Here is a 21,838-nt window from a genome sequence, read left to right as displayed (position 1 = left end):
TAGGACTAGGGGGGTGCGGGATGGGGGGGTCCAGGACTTCAGGGAATGCGGGATGGGGGGGGTCTAGGACTAAGGGGATGCGGGATGGGGGGGGGTCCAGACTAAGGGGATGCGGGATGGGGGGGTCTAGGACTTCAGGGAATGCGGGATGGGGGGGGTCTAGGACTGGGGAGATGTGGGATGGGGGGGTCCAGGATCGGGGAATGCGGGATTGGGGTGCTCCACGACTTCGGGGAATGCGGGATGGGGGGGGGGTCCAGGACTGGGGGGATACGGGGGGTCCAGGACTAAGGGATGCGGGATGTGGGGGGGCGTCCAGGACTAAGAGGATACAGGATGGGGGGGGGGATGCGGGATGGGGGGGTCGAGGACTAGGGGAATGCGGGATAGGGGCTGCGGGGGATCCAGGACTAAGGGGCTGCGGGATGAGAGGGGTCCAGGATCGGGGAATGCGGGATGAGGGGGGGTCCAGGACTTCGGGGAGGGGGGGTCCAGGCTGGGGTGCGTGTCTCCCCCCCCGCCCCGGCCCTACCTGCGCGCTGCGGCGGCGGCTCGGGCTGAGCCGGGGCCGCTCATCACACCGAATGGGGGGGGGGGCGGAGCCAGAGGGGGGCGGGGTCACAGCATCACCTGCGGGGGGGGAGGGGCTGCCCCGCATCCTCCCGCTGTCGCCATGGCAACAAGACCCCCCCCATCCCGGTTGCCATGGCGACAGCCCTGCCTGTTGCCATGGGATACAGCCGAGGGGGGGGGGGGTCAAGGGGCACGGGGGGGGGGGGGGCTTGGGGGGAGGGGGGGCTCAGGGGGCACTAGGGGGGGGCTGGTGGTCTTGGGGGGGGTCCCTGGGGGGATCAAGGGGCACTTGGGGGGGGTCTTGGGGGGTCTTCGGGGGGTCTGGGGGCACTGGGGGGGGCTGAGGGGGGTCACTGGGGGGGTCAGGGGGCACTGGGGGGGTCAGGGGGCACTGGGGGGGGTCCCTGGGGTGTTACGGGACTCTGAGGGGGGGGTTAGGGGATTTTGGGGGGTCAAGGGGCACTTGGGGGGGTCCTTAGGGGGGTCCCTGGTGGGGGTCAAGGGACACTGGGGGGTCTTGGGGGGGTCCCCGGGGAGGAGTCAGGGGGCACTAAGGGGGGTTGGGGGGTCCTGGGGGGTCAGGGGGCCCTGGAGGGGGGGGTCTTGGGGTGCCCCCACTCCTCCCCGCCTCAAGGGGGCGCTCGCAGGGGTTGGGGGGACACACAAAATGGCGGACGAGGCCCTCAAGGAGGTGGGGGGGGGTCCTGGGGGGTCGGGGGGGTCAGAGGTCACTTTGAGGGGGGGCTTGGGTCCCCAAAGTGGGTTGAGGGGGGGTCGGGGGTCCCCAAAGAAGATGGGGGGGGGCTGAGGGTCTAGAAGGCCCTGAGGGGTTTTTGGGGGGGGTGAGGGGTCCCCAAAGAGGATGGGGGGGGGCTGAGGGGATTGGGGGGTCCTGAGGGGTCTGCGAGGGGGGTTCTTGGGGGATCGAGGGTCCCCAAAGTGGATTGGGGGGGGAGTTGGGGGGGGTCAGGGGTCACTGGGGAGGATGGGGTGGTTCTGGGGGGCTGGGGGGGCCTTAACCCCCCCCCTTTTCTTGCTGCAGGTGCTGGAGCGGCTCCTGCTGTGCCTGCAGCCCCCCAAAAGTGGGGAGCCGAGGGGGGGGGCCTTGCTGGTGGCCCTGACGGCGGAGGGGGGCACGGGGGGACTCCGCTGCGTCATCACTCGTGAGGAGGGGGACACCCCAAAACCCCCTTGTCCTTGGGGGGGGGGGCCCAAAACCCCCTGTCCCTACAAGAGGGGGACTGAGGGGACCCCGGTTCCCCCCTGTCCTTGGGGGGTACCCCAACACCTCCCCTGTCCCTGTCCCCCCCCCAGTTGCGGCTGCGGGGACGCTGAGCCAAGGCCTCGACCCAGAGACGCTGCGAGGAGGTAGGACCTGACCCCCCCAAATCCCTCCCCCCCAAAAATGGAGGGGTCTTCACCCCTAAATTTCCTCCCCCTCAGCCTTTCAGGGGCTGTTGCAGCTTTCGGGGTCCCCCGGCCCCCTGTTTCCGTGCTGCGACCGCATCCTGCGCCAAGCCCGGCTGTGTTTGAGCTTCGAGGTGAGGATTTGGGGGAACCCCCCCCCGAATCTACCCCCCCCCAACCCCACAGACCCCTCCAGGCCCCCTTGGACCCCCCCAAACTCCCCACATTCCCCAGACCCCCCTGCATCCCCCAACCGCACCCCAAAACCCCTCTGTTCATGGAGGGGGGGACCCTAAGGCCCCCTGTCCATGGGAGGGGGGGACCCCAAAACCCCTCTGTGGATTTGGGGGGGCTGCGGGGACCCCAACCCCCCCGTCCTCCTTTTGGGGTGACCTTGGGGGGGGGCAGAATCGGGGACGGGTCCCCCCGGGAGCTGCAAGTAGGGCGGGGGGGGGCTAAAAATAACTGGGATGGCCTGGATTTTGGGGGGGGGTTGGGAAATGGGGTCACGGGGGGGCCCCAAAACCCAGGGCAGGGGCGGGGTTGGGCCTCAGACTGGGCCCAGTACCAGTATGGAGCTGGGCTGCTCCCCCCAAACTGGTCCCAGTCCCGTAAGCGGGTTCTGGGGTCCCCAAACTGGTCCCAGTTTCACTGGGGGGTCTGGGGGACCCCAAACTGGTCCCAGTTTCACTGGGGGGGCTGTGGGGGACTCCAAACTGGTCCCAGTTTCACTGGGGGGGGGTCTGGGGGGTCTCCAAACTGGTTGCAGTTTCACTGGGGGGTCTGGGGGACCCCAAACTGGTCCCAGTTTCACTGCGGGGGGGTCTGGGGGACCTCAAACTGGTCCCAGTTTCACTGGGGGGGGGTCTGGGGGACCCCAAACTGGTCCCAGTCGAGAGATCTGGTTTTGAGGGGGGTCCTCAAGGTGTGTGCACCCCCTCCCTCCAGCTCAGCCCCCCCCGCTCGCTGCGCCCCCCCTCTCTGAGGCTCCGGGGGTTCCTGCATCGGATCAGCCTGGTGCTCCCTGAGGTGGGGGGGGGCACTGGGGGGGCAGGGGGGGTACTGGGGGGGGACATGGGGGTCACAGGGGTGGGGGGACATGGGGGTCACAGGTTGGGGGGCAATGAGGGGGGGACATGGGAGGCAATGAGGGGGATATGGGGGTCACAGGGGTGGGGGGAGACGTGAGGGAGAATGGGGGGTGTATGGGGGTCACGGGGGGGGCAATGGGGGGACACGAGGGGCAATGGGGGGACGGGGGGGCCAGGGGGGGACATGGGGGGACATGGGGGTCCCACACTGCCCCCCCCCAGGTGGAATTTCACTGCTGCGTCTGCATCAACGGCACCGCCACCTCCTACGGCTACGGGTGAGACCCCCCCCGGGACCTCCCCCCCTCAGGAATGGGGATACGGGGGGGTCACCCCATTCCTGTTCTTCCCACCCCGCCCCCCCCAAGGCCGGAGCCCCCCGGGACGCAGGCGGGAGTGCGGCTGAGGGTCCAGAGCCGGCACTTCGTACAGTAGGGAGTGGGGGGGAACTGGGAGGGACTGGGAATGGGATGGAGATGGGATGGGAACTGGGATGGGATGGGAGTGGGGTGGGATGGGAACTGGGATGGGATGGGATTGGGGTGGGATGAGAACTGGGATGGGATGGGATTGAGATGAGATTGAGATGGGATGGGAACTGGGATGGGCTGGGATTGAGATGAGATCGAGATGGGATGGGGACTGGGATGGGCTGGGATTGAGATGAGATGGGAACTGGGATGGGATGGGATTGAGATGAGATTGAGATGGGATGGGAACTGGGATGGGATGGGATTGAGATGAGATCGAGATGGGATGGGGACTGGGATGGGCTGGGATTGAGATGAGATGGGAACAGGGATGGGAATGGCAATGGGATGGGGTTGAGATGGGATGAGAACTGGGATGGGCTGGGAATGGGATGGGATTGAGATGGGATGTGAACTGGAATGGGATGGGATTGAGATGGGATGGGAACTGGGATGGGAATGGGATTGAGATGGGATGGGAATTGGGATGGGAATGGGATTGAGATGGGATGGGATTGAGATGGGATGGGAACTGGGATGGGAATGGGATTGGGATGGGATGAGAACTGGGATGGGAATGGGATCGAGGTGGGATGGGAACTGGAATGGGATGGGAATGGGATGAGATTGAGATGGGATGAGAACTGGGATGGAGTGGGAATGGGATGGGATGTGAACTGGAATGGGATGAGATGGAGATGGGATGAGAACGGGAATGGGAACTAGGATGGGAACTGGGATGGGATTGAGATGGGATGAGAGCTGGGATGGGAATGGGCTGAGAACTGGGGTGAGAATTGGACTGGGGTGGGATTGGGATGGGATGGAGATGGGAGCTGGGATGAGCATGAAGAAGAACGGGATGGGAATGGGATTGGATGGGGACTGGGATGGGATGAGGGAAATGGGGATGGAAATGGGGATGAGAAATGGGCTGGGATGAGAAGAGATGGAGATGGGAATGGGCACAATGGAAATGGAGATGGAGATGGGAAATGGAGATGGGAAATGGGGTGGGGATGGAGATGGGGATGGAGATGGGGATGGAGATGGGGATGGAGATGGGAAGCGAAGATGTGAAGTGGAGATGGGGATGGAGATGGGGATTGGAGATGGGAAATGGAGATGGGAAATGGAGATGGGGATGGAGATGGGAAATGGAGATGGGAAATGGGATGGGGATGGGAAATGGAAGGAGATGGGACGGATGGGACGTTCCCCATCTCCTCTGTGGCCCCAGGCCGGCTCCCGCGGCTCCCCCGCCGCCCTGCGCCCGCATCCACCCTCGCTGGGGGCCCCGGATCGGGCTGGGGGTCCCGGCGGCGGCGGCGGCCGCGGGGCTGGGGGGCGAGCTCGGCGTCGTGCCGGGGGCCGCGCTCTGCCCCTGCTTCCAGCCCACCCCCAACCTGCCCACCCGCTTGGCCCGCGCCGCCATATCCCGCGATCCGGGGGGATCCGGAGGGATCCGGGGGGGATCCGGGGGGATCTGGGGGGGCTCCCGGCGCTGGCGTCGCCGCGTTGGCCTTAACCTCGGCCTTAACGTGCTCCTCTGCGACCCCGCGGGGCTCCCGCTCGCCGCCCCCCGGCTCCTCCGGGACCCCGCGCTCTGGGCCCACTGGGAGCGCTTCGGATTCACCGCACGGCCCGGAACCCAGCCGGAGGGCGAGGGAGGTGAGGGGACCTGGGCTTCGGGGGGGTCCCCGGGGTCTGGGGGTGCCCCTGTGGCCTGGAGATGTCCCCGTGCTCTAGGGGTGTCCCTGGGGTCTGGGGGTGTCCCCATGGTCTGGAGATGTCCCCATGGCTTTGGGGGTGTCCCTGAGGTTTGAGGGTGTCCCCGTGCTTTAGGGGTGTCCCTGGGGTTTGGGGGTGTCCCCATGGTCTGGAGATGTCCCCATGGCTTTGGGGGTGTCCCCATGGTTCTGGGGGTGTCCCCGTGCTCTAGGGGTGTCCCTGAGGTTTGGGGGTGTCCCCATGCTCTAGGGGTGTCCCTGAGGTTTAGGGGGGTCTCCATGGTCTAGGGGTGTCCCTGAGGTTTAGGGGGGTCTCCATGGTCTAGGGGTGTCCCTGAGGTTTGGGGGTGTCCTCATGCTCTAGGGGTGTCCCTGGGGTTTGGGGGGTGTCTCCATGGTTTTGGAAGTGTCCTCATGGTCTAGGGGTGTCCCTGAGGTTTGGGGGTGTCCCCATGGTCTAGGGGTGTCTCCATGGTTTTGGAAGTGTCCCCATGCTCTAGGGGTGTCCCTGGGGTCTGGGGGTGTCCCCGTGCTCTAGGGGTGTCCCTGAGGTTTGGGGGTGTCCCCATGCTCTAGGGGTGTCCCTGAGGTTTAGGGGGGTCTCCATGGTCTAGGGGTGTCCCTGAGGTTTGGGGGGGTCTCCATGCTCTAGGGGTGTCCCTGAGGTTTGGGGGTGTCCCCATGCTCTAGGGGTGTCTCCATGGTTTTGGAAGTGTCCCCATGCTCTAGGGGTGTCCCTGAGGTTTGGGGGTGTCCCCATGCTTTAGGGGTGTCCCTGGGGTTTGGGGGTGTCCCCATGGTCTAGGGGTGTCCCTGGGGTTTGGGGGTGTCTCCATGGTTTTGGAAGTGTCCCCATGCTCTAGGGGTGTCCCTGAGGTTTGGGGGGGTCTCCATGCTCTAGGGGTGTCCCTGAGGTTTGGGGGTGTCCTCATGCTCTAGGGGTGTCCCTGGGGTTTGGGGGGTGTCTCCATGGTTTTGGAAGTGTCCTCATGGTCTAGGGGTGTCCCTGAGGTTTGGGGGTGTCCCCATGGTTTGGGGGTGTCCCCATGGTCTAGGGGTGTCTCCATGGTTTTGGAAGTGTCCCCATGCTCTAGGGGTGTCCCTGAGGTTTGGGGGTGTCCCCGTGCTCTAGGGGTGTCCCTGAGGTTTGGGGGTGTCCCCATCGTCTAGGGGCGTCCCTGAGGTTTGGGGGAGTCTCCATGCTCTAGGGGTGTCCCAGAGGTTTGGGGGCATCCCCATGGTCTAGGGGTGTCCCTGGGGTTTGGGGGTGTCCCCGTGCTCTAGGGGTGTCCCTGAGGTTTGGGGGTGTCCCCGTGCTCTAGGGGTGTCCCAGAGGTTTGGGGGCGTCCCCATGGTTCTGGGGGTGTCCCCATGGTCTAGGGGTGTCCCTGAGGTTTGGGGTTGTTCCCATGGTCTGGAGATGTCCCCATGGTTCTAGGGGTGTCCCCATGGCTTTGGGGGTGTCCCCACGGTTCTGGGGGTGTCCCAGCGTGGGGATCACCCCCCGAGCCCCCCATGTTGTCCCCGCAGAGGTGGTGGCCCCCGATGTCACCTTCGAGGTGCAGGAGGGCCCCCCGGGGGGCAGCGAGCGCCCCCAAACCCTCCTGCTCTTCCTCCTTCTCCGCCACGAGGATCCCTTCCAGCCGTACGACCTCGGTGGGTTTGGGGTGACCCCTGGATTTGGGGGGGTCCCTATGGTCTGGGGGTGTCCTTGGGGTCTAGGGGTGTTCTTGGGGTTTGGGGGGGATCCTCCAGGATTTGGGGATGTCCTTGGGGTCTGGGGGTGTCCCCATGGTCTGGGGGATCCCCCAAGATCTGGGGGGGTCTGGGGGGTCCCCAAGGATTTGAGGGTGTCCACGGGGTCTGGGGGGATCCCCAAGGATTTGAGGGTGTCCACGGGGTCTGGGGGGATCCCCTAAGATCTGGGGGGGTCTGGGGGGATCCCAAGGATTTGAGGGTGTCCACGGGGTCTGGGGGATCCCCCAGGATCTGGGGGTGTTCTTGGAGTCTGGGGGTGTGCCTGGGGTCTGGAGAGGTCCCCCAGGATTTGGGGACGTCCCCAGGATTTGGAGGTGTCCTTGGGGTCTAGGAGTGTCCACGGGGGCCTAGGGGATCCCCTAAGATCTGGGGGTGTCCCTGTGGTTTGGGGGTGTCCCCATGGTCTGGGGGGATCCTCCAGGATGTGGGGGTGTCCCTGGGGTTTGGGGGGGTCCCTCGGGATCTGGGGGTGTTCTTGGGGTTTGGGGGGATCCCTTGGGGTTTGGGGGTGTCCCTGGGGTTTGGGGGTGTCCCCAGGATCTGGGGGTGTCCCTTGGGATTTGGGGGTGTCCCTTGGGATTTGGGGGCGTCCCCGGGATCTGGGGGGGTCCCTCGGGATCTGGGGGGGTCCCCGGGGTCCGGGGGGATCCCCCAGGATCTGGGGTGCCCCTGCCCCCCCAGGCGCCCGCCGGCTGCTGGCGGCTCACCTGGCGCAGGTGCTGCTGGGGTCCCGGCCGGTGCTGGCCCGGGGGCTCCGCGCCCTCACGCACCCCGAGCTGCGGCTCCTGCGGCGCCGCCACCGGGTACCGCGGCACCGGGACCCACCGGGACCCACCGGGGTGGGACTGGGATGGGATGGAGACGGGAACTGGGATAGAGGGGAGAGGGGAACTGGGAGGGAACGAGGGTGGGAATTGGGGGATGGGAACTGGGATGGGAACTGGGATGGGAACTGGGATGGGAACTGGGATGGGAACTGGGATGGGAACTGGGATGGGAACTGGGATAGAGGCAGAGGTGGCAGCAGGGATGGGATGAGGGTGGCAACTGGGATGGGAACTGGGATGAGGATGGAGATGGTGATGGGAACTGGGTTGGGGTGGGAACTGGAATAGAGCTGGAGATGGAACTGGGATGGGGATGGGAACTGGGACAGAGACGGGAACTGGGGATGGGGACGGGAGCTGGGGTGGGAACTGGGACGGGATGGAGACGGGAACTGGGACAGGGATGAAGACGGGAACTGGGATGGGAACTGGGATGGGATGGAGACGGGAACTGGGACGGGGATGGAGACGGGAACTGGGATGGGAACTGGGATGGGATGGAGCCGGGAACTGGGATGGGAACTGGGATGGGATGGAGACGGGAACTGGGACGGGGATGAAGACAGGAACTGGGACAGGAACTGGGGTGGGATGGAGACGGGATCTGGGATGGGAACTGGGGTGGGATGGAGACGGGAACTGGGATGGGATGGAGATGGGAACTGGGATGGGGATGGAGCCGGGAACTGGGATGGGAACTGGGATGGGATGGAGCCGGGAGCTGGGACAGGGATGGAGCCGGGAGCTGGGGTGGAGATGGGAACTGGGACGGGGATGGAGCCGGGAGCTGGGCCGGGAACTGGGATGGGATGGAGCCGGGAGCTGGGACAGGGATGGAGACGGGAACTGGGATGGAGCCGGGAGCTGGGCCGGGAACTGGGATGGGGATGGAGCCGGGAACTGGGATGGAGATGGGAACTGGGACGGGGATGGAGCCGGGAGCTGGGCCGGGAACTGGGATGGGATGGAGCCGGGAGCTGGGACAGGGATGGAGACGGGAGCTGGGATGGAGCCAGGAGCTGGGATGGGAACTGGGATGGGGATGGAGCCGGGAGCTGGGATGGGAACTGGGATGGGATGGAGCCGGGAGCTGGGATGGGAACTGGGATGGGATGGAGCTGGGCCGGGGCGCCCCGACCCCTTTCAGAGCCAGCGTGTCCTGGCGCGCGCCCTGCCCGTGGCGGTGGCCGCGGTGACGGCCGTGGTGGCCGCCAGCACCAGCGCCCGCTTCCGCCAGAGCTGCCTGCACACCATGGAGGTTTGGGGGGCCCCAAAGATTGGGGGGGGGTCCCTCGGGGATGGGGTCTGACCCCCCCTTTTCCCTGCGTCCCCCCCAGGCTGAGGACACCCCGGCGCTGGCGGCGGCCGCGCTCCAGAGCTTGGTGACCGTCACCCACGGGCGCCGCGTGTCCCGCGGCCCCTGCGAGGCCCGCCGAGCCCCCAGGGGTGAGAGGAGATTTGGGGGGGCTCCCACCGACCCCCCCAAAAAACTCCACTCCCCCTGCTTTGTGTCCCCCCCATCCAGGGTCCCCATCAGAGCAGCCCCAGAGGCGCCGCCGGAGGGAGGAGGAGGAGGATGAGGAGACCCTGGGCAGCCAGGTGGGCCCCCAATTAGCACCTGTGACCCCCTAATTAGCACTCATTAACCCCTAATTAGCACCCATTAACCCCCCACTTTCCCAATGAGCACCCATTAACTCCCCCTGATTAGCACCTATTAACGCCCATTCCATGGGTGAGGGTGCCCCATTTAGCACCCGTTAACCACACCAATTAGCACCCGTTACCCCTAATTAGCACCCATTAACCACCCCGATTAGCACTCATTGACACCCATTCCACAGGTGAGCAGTACCCCCAATTAGCACTCATTAACCCCCACATCTTCTCAATCAGCACCCCTTAACTCCCCCAATTAGCAGCCATTAACCCCCTCACCTTCCCAATTAGTACCCATTAACCTTTCCAATTAGCACCCATCAACCCTCCCCCCCCCCCCAAACTGTGACTGGGGGGTCCCAGGGGTGCTCCCCTCCCCAATTAACACTAATTAACCCCCCCCAGGACTGGCAGCAGGAAGCAGCCGGGATGACAGACTGGGATTGAGCTGTGCCCGACCAGTTCACCCAGTTCGCTTGGTTCCTGGCGGCTCCTGGGACTGGAACCACCCACCCAGTTCCCCCAGTCAATCCCAGTTCTTCCAGTTCCTCCCAGTTCCCCCAGTCTGTTCCAGTTTGGGTCCCAGTTCCCCCAGTCGGTCCCAGTTCAGGTCCCAGTTCCCCCAGTCGGTCCCAGTTTGGGTCCCAGTTCCCCCGGTCGGTCCCAGTTTGGGTCCCAGTTCCCCCGGTTGATCCCAGTTTGGGTCCCAGTTCCCCCGGTTGGTCCCAGTTTGGGTCCCAGTTCCCCCGGTTGGTCCCAGTTCGGGTCCCAGTTCCCCAGTCGGTCCTAGTTTGGGTCCCAGTTCCCTTCGTCAGTCCCAGTTTGGGTCCCAGTTCCCTTAGTCAGTCCCAGTTTGGGTCCCAGTTCCCCCAGTCGGTCCCAGTTTGGGTCCCAGTTCCCCTGGTTGGTCCCAGTTTGGGTCCCAGTTCCCCAGTCGGTCCCAGTTCCCCCAGTCAGTCCCAGTTTGAGTCCCTCGACCACTGGCCACGCCCCCTCCCCTTACCAGCCAATGGCCACGCCCCTTGTCCGCGTGGCCCCGCCCCATTTGCCCATATCAGCCAATGGCCGCGCCCCCTTCCCATTCATCAGCCGCGTGGCCCCGCCCCTTTCACCGCACCAGCCAATGGTCACGTCCCTTCTCCTCTTGGCCCCGCCCCTTTCTCCATATTAGGCGCCGACCACGCCCCTTCCTCCCTCTCTCAGCCGCTGGCCCCGCCCCTCCCGGCCGCTGGCCCCGCCCCCGCGATGGCGGCGCCCGCTCCGCTCTGGGCCGGGGCCGCGGGGGCTCCGGGGGCCGCGGGGGGCTCGGGGGGCTCGGGGGGGGCCCGGTGCTGGCCCGCCGTGCTCGGCTGCCTCGGGCTCGCCTGCGGCTACGTGGGGAGCCTCTACGTGTGGGGGCGCACCCTGCCCAGGTACCGGGGGGGGCGGGACTGGGAGGGACTGGGGGGGCTGGGGAGCATTGAGGGGACTGGGGGGACTGGGAGGAACTGGGGGGCTGGGGGGACTGGGGGGGCTGGGGGCAACGGGGACTGGGGGCACTAGAGGGGACTGGGGGGTGCTGGGAACCGGGGAGGGACTGAGAGGACTGGGGGGCGTTGGGGACTGGGGGGACTGGGAGGAACTGGGGGGGCTGGGGGCGCTGGGGGGAACTGGGAACCAGGGAGGGGCTGAGAGGACTGGGGGGTCTGGGAGGAACTGGGGGGACTGGGAGGAACTGGGGGGACTGGAAGGGACTGGAGGAACTTGGGGGGACTGGGAGGACTGGAAGGGACTGGGAGGAACTGGGGGGGCTGGGGGCAACGGGGACTGGGGGCACTGGGGGGAACTGGGGGGCACTGGGAACCGGGGAGGGACTGAGAGGGCTGGGAAGCATTGGGGACTGGGGGGGCTGGGAGGAATTGGGGGGCACTGGGGACTGGGGGGGAATGGAGGGGACTGGGAGGACTGGGGGACTGGGAGGACTGGGGGGCACTGGGAGCAGGGGGACTGGGAGGAACTGGGGTGACTGGGGGGGCATGGAGGCCTCTGTAGGGTATTGGGGAGCTCATAGGGTGTGGGGGGGCTCTGGGGTGCCCTGAGAGCACTGGGGGGGGTCTATAGGGTTTTGGGGGGGTCTGTAGGGTATTGGGGGGTTATTGGGGGGTCTATAGGGTATTGGGGGGATATTGGGGGGTCTATAGGGTATTGGGGGGATATTGGGGGATCTGTAGGGTATTGGGGGGGTATTGGGGGGTCTATAGGGTATTGGGGGGATATTGGGGGGTCTATAGGGTATTGGGGGGATATTGGGGGATCTGTAGGGTATTGGGGGGATATTGGGGGGTCTATAGGGTATTGGGGGGGTATTGGGGGGTTATTGGGGGGTCTATAGGGTATTGGGGGGATATTGGGGGGTCTATAGGGTATTGGGGGGATATTGGGGGATCTGTAGGTTATTGGGGGGATATTGGGGGGTCTATAGGGTATTGGGGGGATATTGGGGGGTCCATAGGGTATTGGGGGGATATTGGGGGGTCCATAGGGTATTGGGGGGATATTGGGGGGTCTATAGGGTATTGGGGGGATATTGGGGGATCTGTAGGTTATTGGGGGGATATTGGGGGGTCTGTAGGGTATTGGGGAGATATTGGGGGGTCTATAGGGTATTGGGGGGATATTGGGGGAGTCTATAGGGTATTGGGAGGATATTGGGGGGTCTATAGGGTATTGGGGGGATATTGGGGGGGTCTATAGGGTATTGGGAGGATATTGGGGGGTCTATAGGGTATTGGGAGGATATTGGGGGGTCCATAGGGTATTGGGGGGATATTGGGAGGGTCTATAGGGTATTGGAGGCACTTGGGGGCATCTCTAGGGTACTGGGGGCATTTGAGGGGGTCTATAGGGTATTGGGGAGCCCCCCAGTGACCCCCCCGCCCCCCTTTTCTTTCAGGGACCACCCGTCGGTGATCAAGCGCCGCTTCACCAGCGTCCTGGTGGTCTCGGGGCTCTCCCCGTTCCTCGTCTGGCTCTGGAAGGAGCTCACGGGCATCCGAGTGAGCCCGGGGGGGGGGGTGACACCCCGAATTTGAGGGGGGGACCCCAAATTTGAAGAGGGGGGAGCTGAACCCCCTTTTTTTCCCTCTTTCCCCGCAGCCGGAGACGCCGCTGGCGACGCTGCTGGGGCTGCGGCTGGAGGGGCTGGTGCCGGCGACGCTGCTGCCGCTGCTGCTCACCATGGTGGGTTTGGGGGGGCCGGGGGGGTTTGGGGGACTCCCCTGAGCCCCCCTCACCCCCCTGAGCCCCCCTCACCCCCCTGCACCCCCAGATCCTCTTCCTGGGGCCCCTCATCCAGCTCTCCATGGATTGTCCCTGGCGCTGGCTCGACGGCATCCGCGTGGCCTTGGGTACGGAAAGGGGGGGGGGGGAGGGTTTTGGGGTGAAACCTGTTGGATTTGGGGGATCCTGGAGCTGGGGGTTGATTATTTGGGGTGTTAGAGTTGAGTTTATGGGGTGAAACCTCTTGGATTTGGGGCTCCTGGGGTGGGGAGTTGAGTTTTTGGGGAGAAACCTCTTGAATTTTGCGAGAAACCTCTTGGTTTTGGGGTTCCTGGGGTGGGGAGTTGGGATTTTGGGGAGAAACCTCTTGGTTTTGGGGTTCCTGGGGTGGGGAGTTGGGATTTTGGGGAGAACCCCCTTGGATTTGGGGATTCTGGAGCTGGGAGTTGGGTTTTTGGGCTGGCAAAGTTGGAGTTTGGGGTGAAACCTGTGGGATTTGGGGGTCTTGGTGTGGAGAGTTGAGTTTTTGGGGAGAACCTCTTGGATTTGGGGAGAAACCTCTTGGATTTAGGGATCTTGGTGTGGAGAGTTGAGTTTTTGGGGTGAAACCTCTTGGATTTGGGGATCCCAGGTTGTGGAGTTGAATTTTTGGGGTAGCAGAGTTGAGTTTTCGGGGGGAAACCTCTTGGATTTGGGGGGAAACCTCTTGGATTTAGGGATTCTGGAGCTGGGAATTGGGTTTTGGGGGTGGCAGGGTTGGTTTTTTTGGGGAAAACCTGTTGCATTTGGGGTTCCTGGTGTGGGGAGTTGAGTTTTTTTGGGGAAAACCTCTTGGATTTGGGGAGAAACCACTTGGATTTAGGGATCTTGGTGTGGAGAGTTGAGTTTTTGGGGTGAAACCTCTTGGATTCTGGAGCTGGGAGTTGGGTTTTTGGGGTGAAACCTCTTGGATTTGGGGATCCCAGGTTGTGGAGTTGGGTTTTTGGGGTAGCAGAGTTCAGCTTTTGGGGAGAAACCTCTTGGATTTGGGGATCTTGGTGTGGGGAGTTGAGTTTTTGGGGAGAACCTCTTGGATTTGGGGAGAAACCACTTGGATTTAGGGATCTTGGTGTGGAGAGTTGAGTTTTTGGGGTGAAACCTCTTGGATTTGGGGATCCCAGGTTGTGGAGTTGGGGTTTTGGGGTAGCAGAGTTCAGCTTTCGGGGAGAAACCTCTTGGATTTGGGGATTCTGGAGCTGGGAGTTGGGTTTCTGGGCTGGCAAAGTTTGAGTTTGGGGTGAAACCTGTGGGATTTGGGGGTCTTGGTGTGGAGAGTTGAGTTTTTGGGGAGAACCTCTTGGATTTGGGGAGAAACCTCTTGGATTTAGGGATCCTGGTGTGGGGAGTTGAGTTTTTGGGGTGAAACCTCTTGGATTTGGGGATCCCAGGTTGTGGAGTTGGATTTTTGGGGTAGCAGAGTTGAGTTTTCGGGGGGAAACCTCTTGGATTTGGGGGGAAACCTCTTGGATTTAGGGATTCTGGAGCTGGGAATTGGGTTTTGGGGGTGGCAGGGTTGGTTTTTTTGGGGAAAACCTCTTGGATTTGGGGAGAAACCACTTGGATTTGGGGATCCTGGTGTGGAGAGTTGAGTTTTTGGGGTGAAACCTCTTGGATTTAGGGATCTTGGTGTGGAGAGTTGAGTTTTTGGGGTGAAACCTCTTGGATTTAGGGATCTTGGTGTGGAGAGTTGAGTTTTTGGGGAGAACCTCTTGGATTTGGGGAGAAACCACTTGGATTTAGGGATCTTGGTGTGGAGAGTTGAGTTTTTGGGGTGAAACCTCTTGGATTTGGGGATCCCAGGTTGTGGAGTTGGGTTTTTGGGGTAGCAGAGTTCAGCTTTTGGGGAGAAACCTCTTGGATTTGGGGATTCTGGAGCTGGGAGTTGGGTTTCTGGGCTGGCAAAGTTGGAGTTTGGGATGAAACCTGTTGGATTTGGGGGTCTTGGTGTGGGGAGTTGAGTTCTTTTGGGGAGAACCTCTTGGATTTGGGGAGAAACCACTTGGATTTAGGGATCTTGGTGTGGAGAGTTGAGTTTTTGGGGTGAAACCTCTTGGATTTAGGGATCTTGGTGTGGAGAGTTGAGTTTTTGGGGTGAAACCTCTTGGATTCTGGAGCTGGGAGTTGGGTTTTTGGGGTGAAACCTCTTGGATTTGGGGATCCCAGGTTGTGGAGTTGGGTTTTTGGGGTAGCAGAGTTCAGCTTTTGGGGAGAAACCTCTTGGATTTGGGGATCTTGGTGTGGGGAGTTGAGTTTTTGGGGAGAACCTCTTGGATTTGGGGAGAAACCACTTGGATTTAGGGATCTTGGTGTGGAGAGTTGAGTTTTTGGGGTGAAACCTCTTGGATTTAGGGATCCTGGTGTGGAGAGTTGAGTTTTTGGGGTGAAACCTCTTGGATTTGGGGATTCTGGAGCTGGGAGTTGGGTTTTTGGGGTGGCAGGGTTGTTTTTTTGGGGGAAAACCTGTTGCCTTTGGGGTTCCTGGTGTGGGGAGTTGAGTTTTGGAGGAGAAACCTCTTGGCTTTGGAGCAGGTTGGCGGGGTCGGGGGATGTTGTGGGTGGGTTTTGGGGTCCCGGCTGTTGGATTTTGGGGTGCCCCCCCCTCTCTTTGTTCCAGACCCTCGGTTCTGGGCGCTGTGCGTGGCCGACGTCCGCTGGCTGCGGAACCAGGTGGTGGCTCCGCTGACCGAGGAGCTGGTTTTCCGGGCCTGCATGCTGCCCATGCTGGTTCCCTGCACGGGCCCCGGCCCCGCCGTCCTCGCCTGCCCCCTCTTCTTCGGCGTCGGTGAGCGGGGGGCCCCCCAAAACCCCCTCGGCACCCCAAAAAATCCCCCCCTCACCGGGCTTTGCCACCTCTTCCAGCCCATTTCCACCACGTCATCGAGCAGCTCCGCTTCCGACAGGGCTCGGTCGGCAGCATCTTCATGGCAGCAGGTACCCGGGAGGGGATTTTGGGGGGTCTGGGGGGGGATTTGGGGGGTCTAGAGGGGATTTTGGGGGGTCTAGAGGGGATTTGGGGGGTTCTGGGGGGATTTGGGGGGTCTGAGGGGGGACTTTGGGGTGCTTGGAGGCAGTTTTGGGCTGCTCAGGGCAATTTGGGGTGTCGTGAGGGGGATTTTAGGGGTTCCAAGAGGGAATTGGAGGGGGCTGAGGGGATTTGGGGGGTTCTGGGAGGGGAATTTGGGGGTTCTGGGGGGGATTTGGGGAGCCTGGAGGCTGTTTGGGGGATGTTAGGGGGGTATTTGGGGGGTCTGGGGGCAGCTTTGTGCTGCTCAGGGCAATTTGGGGTGTCTTGGGGGGTATTTTAGGGGTTCCAAGAGGGAATTGGGAGGGGCTGGGGGGCATTTGGGGTTCCAGGTGGGATTCGGGGTGCCCTGACCCCCGTTTTTTTCTCCCCCCCCCCCCCCCCCCCCAGCGTTCCAGTTCTCCTACACCGCGCTCTTCGGCGCCTACACAGCCTTCATCTTCCTCCGCACAGGTGGGGGCGCGAGGAACCCCCCAAACCCCTCTGGGACCCCCCCAAACTCCTTGGGACCCCTCTGGGAATCCCCCCAAACCCCTCTGGGACCCCCCAAACTCCTTGGGACCCCTCTGGGTATCCCCCCAAACCCCTCTTGGACCCCCCAAACTCCTTGGGACCCCTCTGGGACCCCCCCCAAACCCCTCTGACCCCCACAATCTCCTCGGGACTCTGGGCTCCCCCCCCCCCAACCCCTTGAGACCCCCCTGGGACCCCCCCAAACCCCTCTGGGAACCCCCCCAAACCCCTCTGGGACCCCCCCAAACCCCTCTGACCCCCACAATCTCCTCGGGACTCTGGGCTCGACCCCCCCAAACCCCTCTAGGACCCCCCCCAAGCCCCTTGGGACCCCCTCAAGACCCCTCTGACCCCTCCAGCCCCCCCCCAGCCCCTCTGGGACCCCAAATATCCCCCCAGGGCACCCCAAGTTTGGGGGTCTCGGGGGGAGGGGACAGGGCCTGACTGTGCTCTGTCCCCTCCCGTCCCCTCTGTGTCTGTCTGTCTGTCTGCGCCCTTGTCCCCCCGTGTCCGTCTGTCCTTGTGCCCCCATATCCCTGTCCACTTTGTGTCCCTGTGTCCATCTGTCTGTCCCCACGTCCCCTTGTGTCCCTGTCTGTCTGTCCCTTGTGTCCCTGTCCGTCTGTCCGTGTCCCTCTCTCGTGTGTCTGTTTGTCCTTCGTGTTCCTGCCCCCTGTGTGTCCTTGTCCCCACGTCTGTCCCTGTGTCTGTCTGTCCCTCCTCTGTCCCCTGTCCATCTGTCCATGTCTGTTTCTCTCTCCCTTGTCCATCTGTCTCCGGGTCCGTCTGTCCATATCTCTCTGTCCCTGTGTCTGTCTGTCCCCATGTTCTCTGTCTGTCTGTCCCTTGTGCCCCTGTCCCTCTGACTCCCCTGTCCTGCCGTGTCCGTGTGTCCGTCCCACCGTGTCTGTGTGTCCCCGCCGTGTCCGTGTGTCTGTGTGTCCCCGCTGTGTCCGTGTGTCCATCCTGCCGTGTCCGTCTGTCCCGCCATGTCCGTGTCTCCCCGTGTCCGTGTGTCCGTCCCACCGTGTCCGTGTGTCCGTCCGTCCCGCCGTGTCCGTGTGTCTCCCCGTGTCCGTGTGTCCGTCCCGCCATGTCCGTGTGTCCCCCCGTGTCCGTCCATCCTGCCGTGTCCGTGTGTCCGTCCATCCTGCCATGTCCGTGCGTCTGTCCTGCCGTGTCCGTGTGTCCCCCCGTGTCTGTCCATCCCGCTGTGTCCGTGTGTCCGTCTGTCCCGCCGTGTCCGTGTGTCCGTCCCGCCGTGTCTGTGTGTCTGCCATGTCCGTGTGTCTGTCCCGCCATGTCCGTGTGTCTGTCCCGCCATGTCCGTGTGTCTCCCCGTGTCCGTGCATCCGTCTGTCCCGCTGTGTCTGTGTCCGTCCGTCCTGCCGTGTCCGTGTGTCCGTCCTGCCGTGTCCGTGTGTCTCCCCGTGTCCGTGTGTCCGTCCGTCCCGCCGTGTCCGTGTGTCTGTCCTGCCGTGTCTGCGTGTGTCCGTCTGTCCCGCCGTGTCTGTGTGTCTCCCTGTGTCCGTGTGTCCATCCATCCCGCCGTGTCCGTGTGTCCGTCCCGCCGTGTCCGTGTGTCCGTCCGTCCCGCCATGTCTGTGTGTCTCCCCGTGTCCGTGTGTCCGTCCGTCCCGCCGTGTCCGTGTGTCCGTCCCGCCGTGTCCGTCCGTCCCGCCGTGTCCGTGTGTCCGTCCGTCCCGCCGTGTCCGTGTGTCCGTCCGTCCCGCCATGTCCGTGTGTCCCCGCCATGTCCGTGTGTCCGTCCCGCCGTGTCCGTGTGTCCGTGTGTCCGTCCCGCCGTGTCCGTGTGTCCGTCCGTCCCGCCGTGTCCGTCCGTCCCGCCGTGTCGGTGTGTCGGCGCAGGCCACCTGCTGGGCCCGGTGCTGTGCCACTCGCTGTGTAACGGTTTGGGGTTCCCGGCGCTGGGGGCGGCCTGGGGGCACCGGCGGCGCCGGGCGCTGCTGCCCTGCTACGCGCTGGGGGCCCTGCTCTTCGCGCTGCTGCTGCGGCCCCTCACCGAGCCCCGCTTCTTCGGGGGGGGCGCCCCGGGCTGCTCCTGACCCCCCCCGGACCCCGAAACCCAACACCGACCCCCCCTGAACCCCGAAACCCAACACCGACCCCCCCTCAAATCCCAGACCCCCCTCACTGAACCCCAGTTCTTCAGGGAGGGGCGCCCCGGGGTGTTCCTGACCCCCCCCGAACCCCGAAACTCAACACTGACCCCCCAAAATCCCCCTCACCAAGCCCCCATTCTTCGGGGGGGGGGGCGCCCTGGGCTGCTCCTGGCCCCCCCTGAACCCCGAAACCCAACACCAACCCCCCTGAACCCTGAAACCCAACACTGACCCCCCAAAACCCCCCTCACTGAACCCCGATTCTTCAGGGAGGGGCACCCCGGGCTGTTCCTGACCCCCCCCAAACCCCAAAACCGACCCCAAGACCCCCCCAAACCCCTCATTGACCCCCCCCAGACCCCCCAAAACTCAACACAGGCCCCCCCCAGCCCCCTCAAACCAACCAGGGACCCCCAGACCCCCCCCAGACCCCCCCCAACTGACCCCAGCCCCCTCCCCAACTGACTAGGGATCCCCCCTCCCTGGGCCCCCCCAAGGCCTCCCCCCCGTTTTTGTAGGCGCGGACACAGAGCTCTATTTTTGTGATTAAAGTGTTGAAAGCCTCGGGAGTCGGATGGACTGGGAACAGACTGGGAGGGACTGGGATGGACTGGGAGAGACTGGGAGGGACTGGGAGGGACTGGGATGGACTGGGAGGGACTGGGAGAGACTGGGAGAGACTGGGAGGGACTGGGAACAGACTGGGAGGGACTGGGAGCAGGTTGGGTCAAACTGGGAGAAGCCTGGGGTGGACTGGGAGGGAGTAGAACAGGACTGGGATGGATGGGGACAGACTGGGATGGGACTGGGACAGACTGGGTCAAACTGGGAGGGACTGGGGGTCACTGGGAGGGGACTGGGCCAAACTGGGAGGGGACTGGGATGGAGTGGGGGTCACTGGGAGGGGACTCGCAGACACTAGGTAGGAGCAGGACAGCCTGGCTTGGACTGGGATTTACTGGGATTGACCCCAGTTCAGACTGGGAGGCACTGGGGCTGCTCCAGCCCCACCCCCCTTCCCCCCCCCCCGCCCCTTTTAAGAGCACGAGTGGGCGTGGTTTCACGCCCACCCACGTGACCCCCACGCGCCCCCCCCGCCCGCTGAGTAGGCGTGGCTTCGCTCCCGCCCACGTGACCCCCCACCCGCGCCCCTCAGGGTCCTGCCGCCCGCCGAGTAGGCGTGGCTTCGCTCCCTCCCACGTGACCCGGTCTCTTTAAAAGCCACGCCCCCTCCCTCCCACCCACCCGGGCGTCCCCCGGGTCCTGCCGCCCGCCGGTCCCGTTGATTCCCGGTGTCGTGTGTCGTCCCCCCCCAAACTCCGGTTTACGGGGGGTTGTCGCAGTTGTCGCGCGGGGGGGCGCCGTGGCTGTGGGCCTTGCGGATGTGGCGGTAGAGGTCCCCGGACTGCGTGTAGCTGCGCAGGCAGTGGCGGCACTCGTAGGGGCGCTCGCGCGTGTGCACGGTGGCGTGGCGCCGCAGCGTGTACGAGCACGAGAACGTCTTCCCGCACGTGGGGCACGTCGGGGCCTCCTCGGCGAAGAGCCCGAAGCCCCCGCGCCCTTCCAGCGGCGGCAGGAACAGCGGCTCCCGCAGCGCCGGCAGCCCCAGCGCCAGCGGCTCCCTCGACGCCTCCGCCAGGGCCGCGGGGCGGGGCGGCCCCGGGAAGATTCCGGAAGGGCGGCGCGCGCCGCCTTCGGGCTCCTCGTCCGAGATGACGATGGCCTCCACCTTGACGGCGGCGGGGAGCGCGGCCGGAGCCCACGGGGCCGTGCGGAGCCCACCGGGGGCGGCCGCTTCCGTCGAGCTGCTGGGCAGCGGGAGCTCGGGGGGCGCGGCTCGCGGCCACTCGGCCTCCATGCCGGGCTGCGTGGTGTCGGCCACGTCCCCGTGCGGCGCCGGCGGCTCCGGAGGGAGCGCGGGCTGCTCCTCGGCCGCTCCGAAGGGCGGCGCCGGCGGCGGGAGGGCGAGGCCGGGGGGGGCGCTGGGCGGGCGCGGCTGGGGGGGCGCGGGGCTGCCGGGGGGCTCCCCCTCTTCGCGTTTGGTGCTGTCGGCCTCGGCCGGCGCCCGCGCCTGCAGCTTCTTCTTGCAGAGCTTGACCACGTCGTTCATGTGCAGGTAGCTGGCGGCGGCCAGGACGTCCTCGAGCGGCGTGGCCGCCAGCGCCAGGCGCCCCTCGTACATGAACTCCAGCAGCAGCCCGAAGGCCGGCGGCGTCACGATCTCGCTGTTGAGGCAAACCAGGTCGCCCTTGTCCAGCCGCTCGGCGTAGCACATGTGGAAGAAGGCGCTGCAGGCGGCCAGGACGGCGCGGTGGGCGGGGAAGGGCGCGCTGCCCACCAGCACCGTGCAGTCGCACAGGAAGCCCTGGGCGCGTTGCTCGCGCAGGCTGCGCAGCAGCTGCCGGCTGTGCTCCGGGAACTCCATGCTGGCGACGCCGAGCTGCCCGCCGGCCCTGTGGGGGGGACACGCTGGGGGAAAAGGGGGGGTCGGGGCCGGTCAGGAACGTTCGGGTCCCTCCGGGAGCCCTCCGGGTCTCGTTAAGGCCGCGGCGGGGCTAATCCTGGCCCCGGTCAGCCCTGCTTAGCCCCATTTAGAACCCGTTCAGCCCCGTTTAGGACTCATTCAGCCCCTTTTAGACCCCATTCAGCCCTGTTCAGCCCCACTTAAACCCCACTCAGCCCCATTTAGGACTCATTCTGCCCTATTCTGCCCCATTTAGGACCCACTCAGCCCCATTTAGACCCCATTTAGACCCCATTCAGCCCTATTTGGATCCACTCAGCCCCATTTAGACCCCATTCAGCCCTATTTGGACCCGTTCAGCCCCATTTAGACCCCATTCAGCCCTATTTGCACCCAATTCTTCCCTGTCCAGCCCCATTTAGGACCCGTTCAGCCCCATTTAGACCCCATTCAGCCCTATTTGGACCCGTTCAGCCCCATTTAGACCCCATTCAGCCCTATTTGCACCCAATTCTTCCCTGTCCAGCCCCATTTAGGGCCCGTTCAGCCCCATTTAGGACCAATTCAGCCCCATTAAACCCCATTCTGCCCTGTTCAGCCCTATTCAGGACCCACTCAGCCCCATTTAGACCCCGTTCAGACCTGATTCTTTCCTGTCCAGCCCCATTTAGGACTAATTCAGCCCCATTTAGACCCCATTCAGACCTGATTCTTCCCTGTCCAGCCCCATTTAGGGCCCATTCTGCCCCATTTGGACCCCATTTGGGACTCATTCAGCCCCATTTAGACCCCATTCAGCCCTGTTCAGCCCCATTTAGGACCCATTCTGCCCTATTCAGCCCCATTTATGACCCACTCAGCCCCATTTAGACCCCACTCAGCCCTATTTGGACCCGTTCAGCCC

The 21,838-nt window shown here is 64.1% G+C and overlaps 2 protein-coding genes across 2 annotated transcripts; one reads left to right on the top strand and one right to left on the bottom strand.

Annotated features, from left to right (window-relative positions):
- The first annotated feature begins 1,240 nt into the window (after positions 1-1,240).
- LOC138734612 (type 2 DNA topoisomerase 6 subunit B-like) lies at positions 1,241-18,928 on the top strand. Its single transcript, XM_069882361.1, has 21 exons — positions 1,241-1,264; positions 1,616-1,736; positions 1,888-1,941; positions 2,017-2,114; positions 2,929-3,009; positions 3,294-3,349; positions 3,440-3,502; positions 4,782-5,212; positions 6,802-6,927; positions 7,711-7,832; positions 9,004-9,114; positions 9,194-9,302; positions 9,382-9,455; positions 10,719-10,927; positions 12,448-12,550; positions 12,651-12,734; positions 12,823-12,901; positions 15,427-15,594; positions 15,672-15,743; positions 16,225-16,287; positions 18,217-18,928. The coding sequence occupies exons 1-21, from the start codon at positions 1,241-1,243 to the stop codon at positions 18,411-18,413; spliced, it is 2,445 nt and encodes an 814-aa protein (XP_069738462.1). The 3' UTR covers positions 18,414-18,928.
- An 812-nt stretch (positions 18,929-19,740) lies between these two features.
- On the bottom strand, positions 19,741-20,927 carry ZBTB3 (zinc finger and BTB domain containing 3). Its single transcript, XM_069882360.1, has one exon. The coding sequence runs from the start codon at positions 20,893-20,895 to the stop codon at positions 19,795-19,797; it is 1,101 nt and encodes a 366-aa protein (XP_069738461.1). The 5' UTR covers positions 20,896-20,927; the 3' UTR covers positions 19,741-19,794.
- Positions 20,928-21,838: the final 911 nt, after the last annotated feature.

This window comes from Phaenicophaeus curvirostris, unplaced genomic scaffold (genome assembly GCF_032191515.1).
Source record: "Phaenicophaeus curvirostris isolate KB17595 unplaced genomic scaffold, BPBGC_Pcur_1.0 scaffold_122, whole genome shotgun sequence".
In the NCBI taxonomy this organism is placed as follows: domain Eukaryota; kingdom Metazoa; phylum Chordata; class Aves; order Cuculiformes; family Cuculidae; genus Phaenicophaeus; species Phaenicophaeus curvirostris.
Note: the sequence above shows the minus strand (reverse complement) of the source record. Positions and strands in the feature narration are given on the sequence as shown.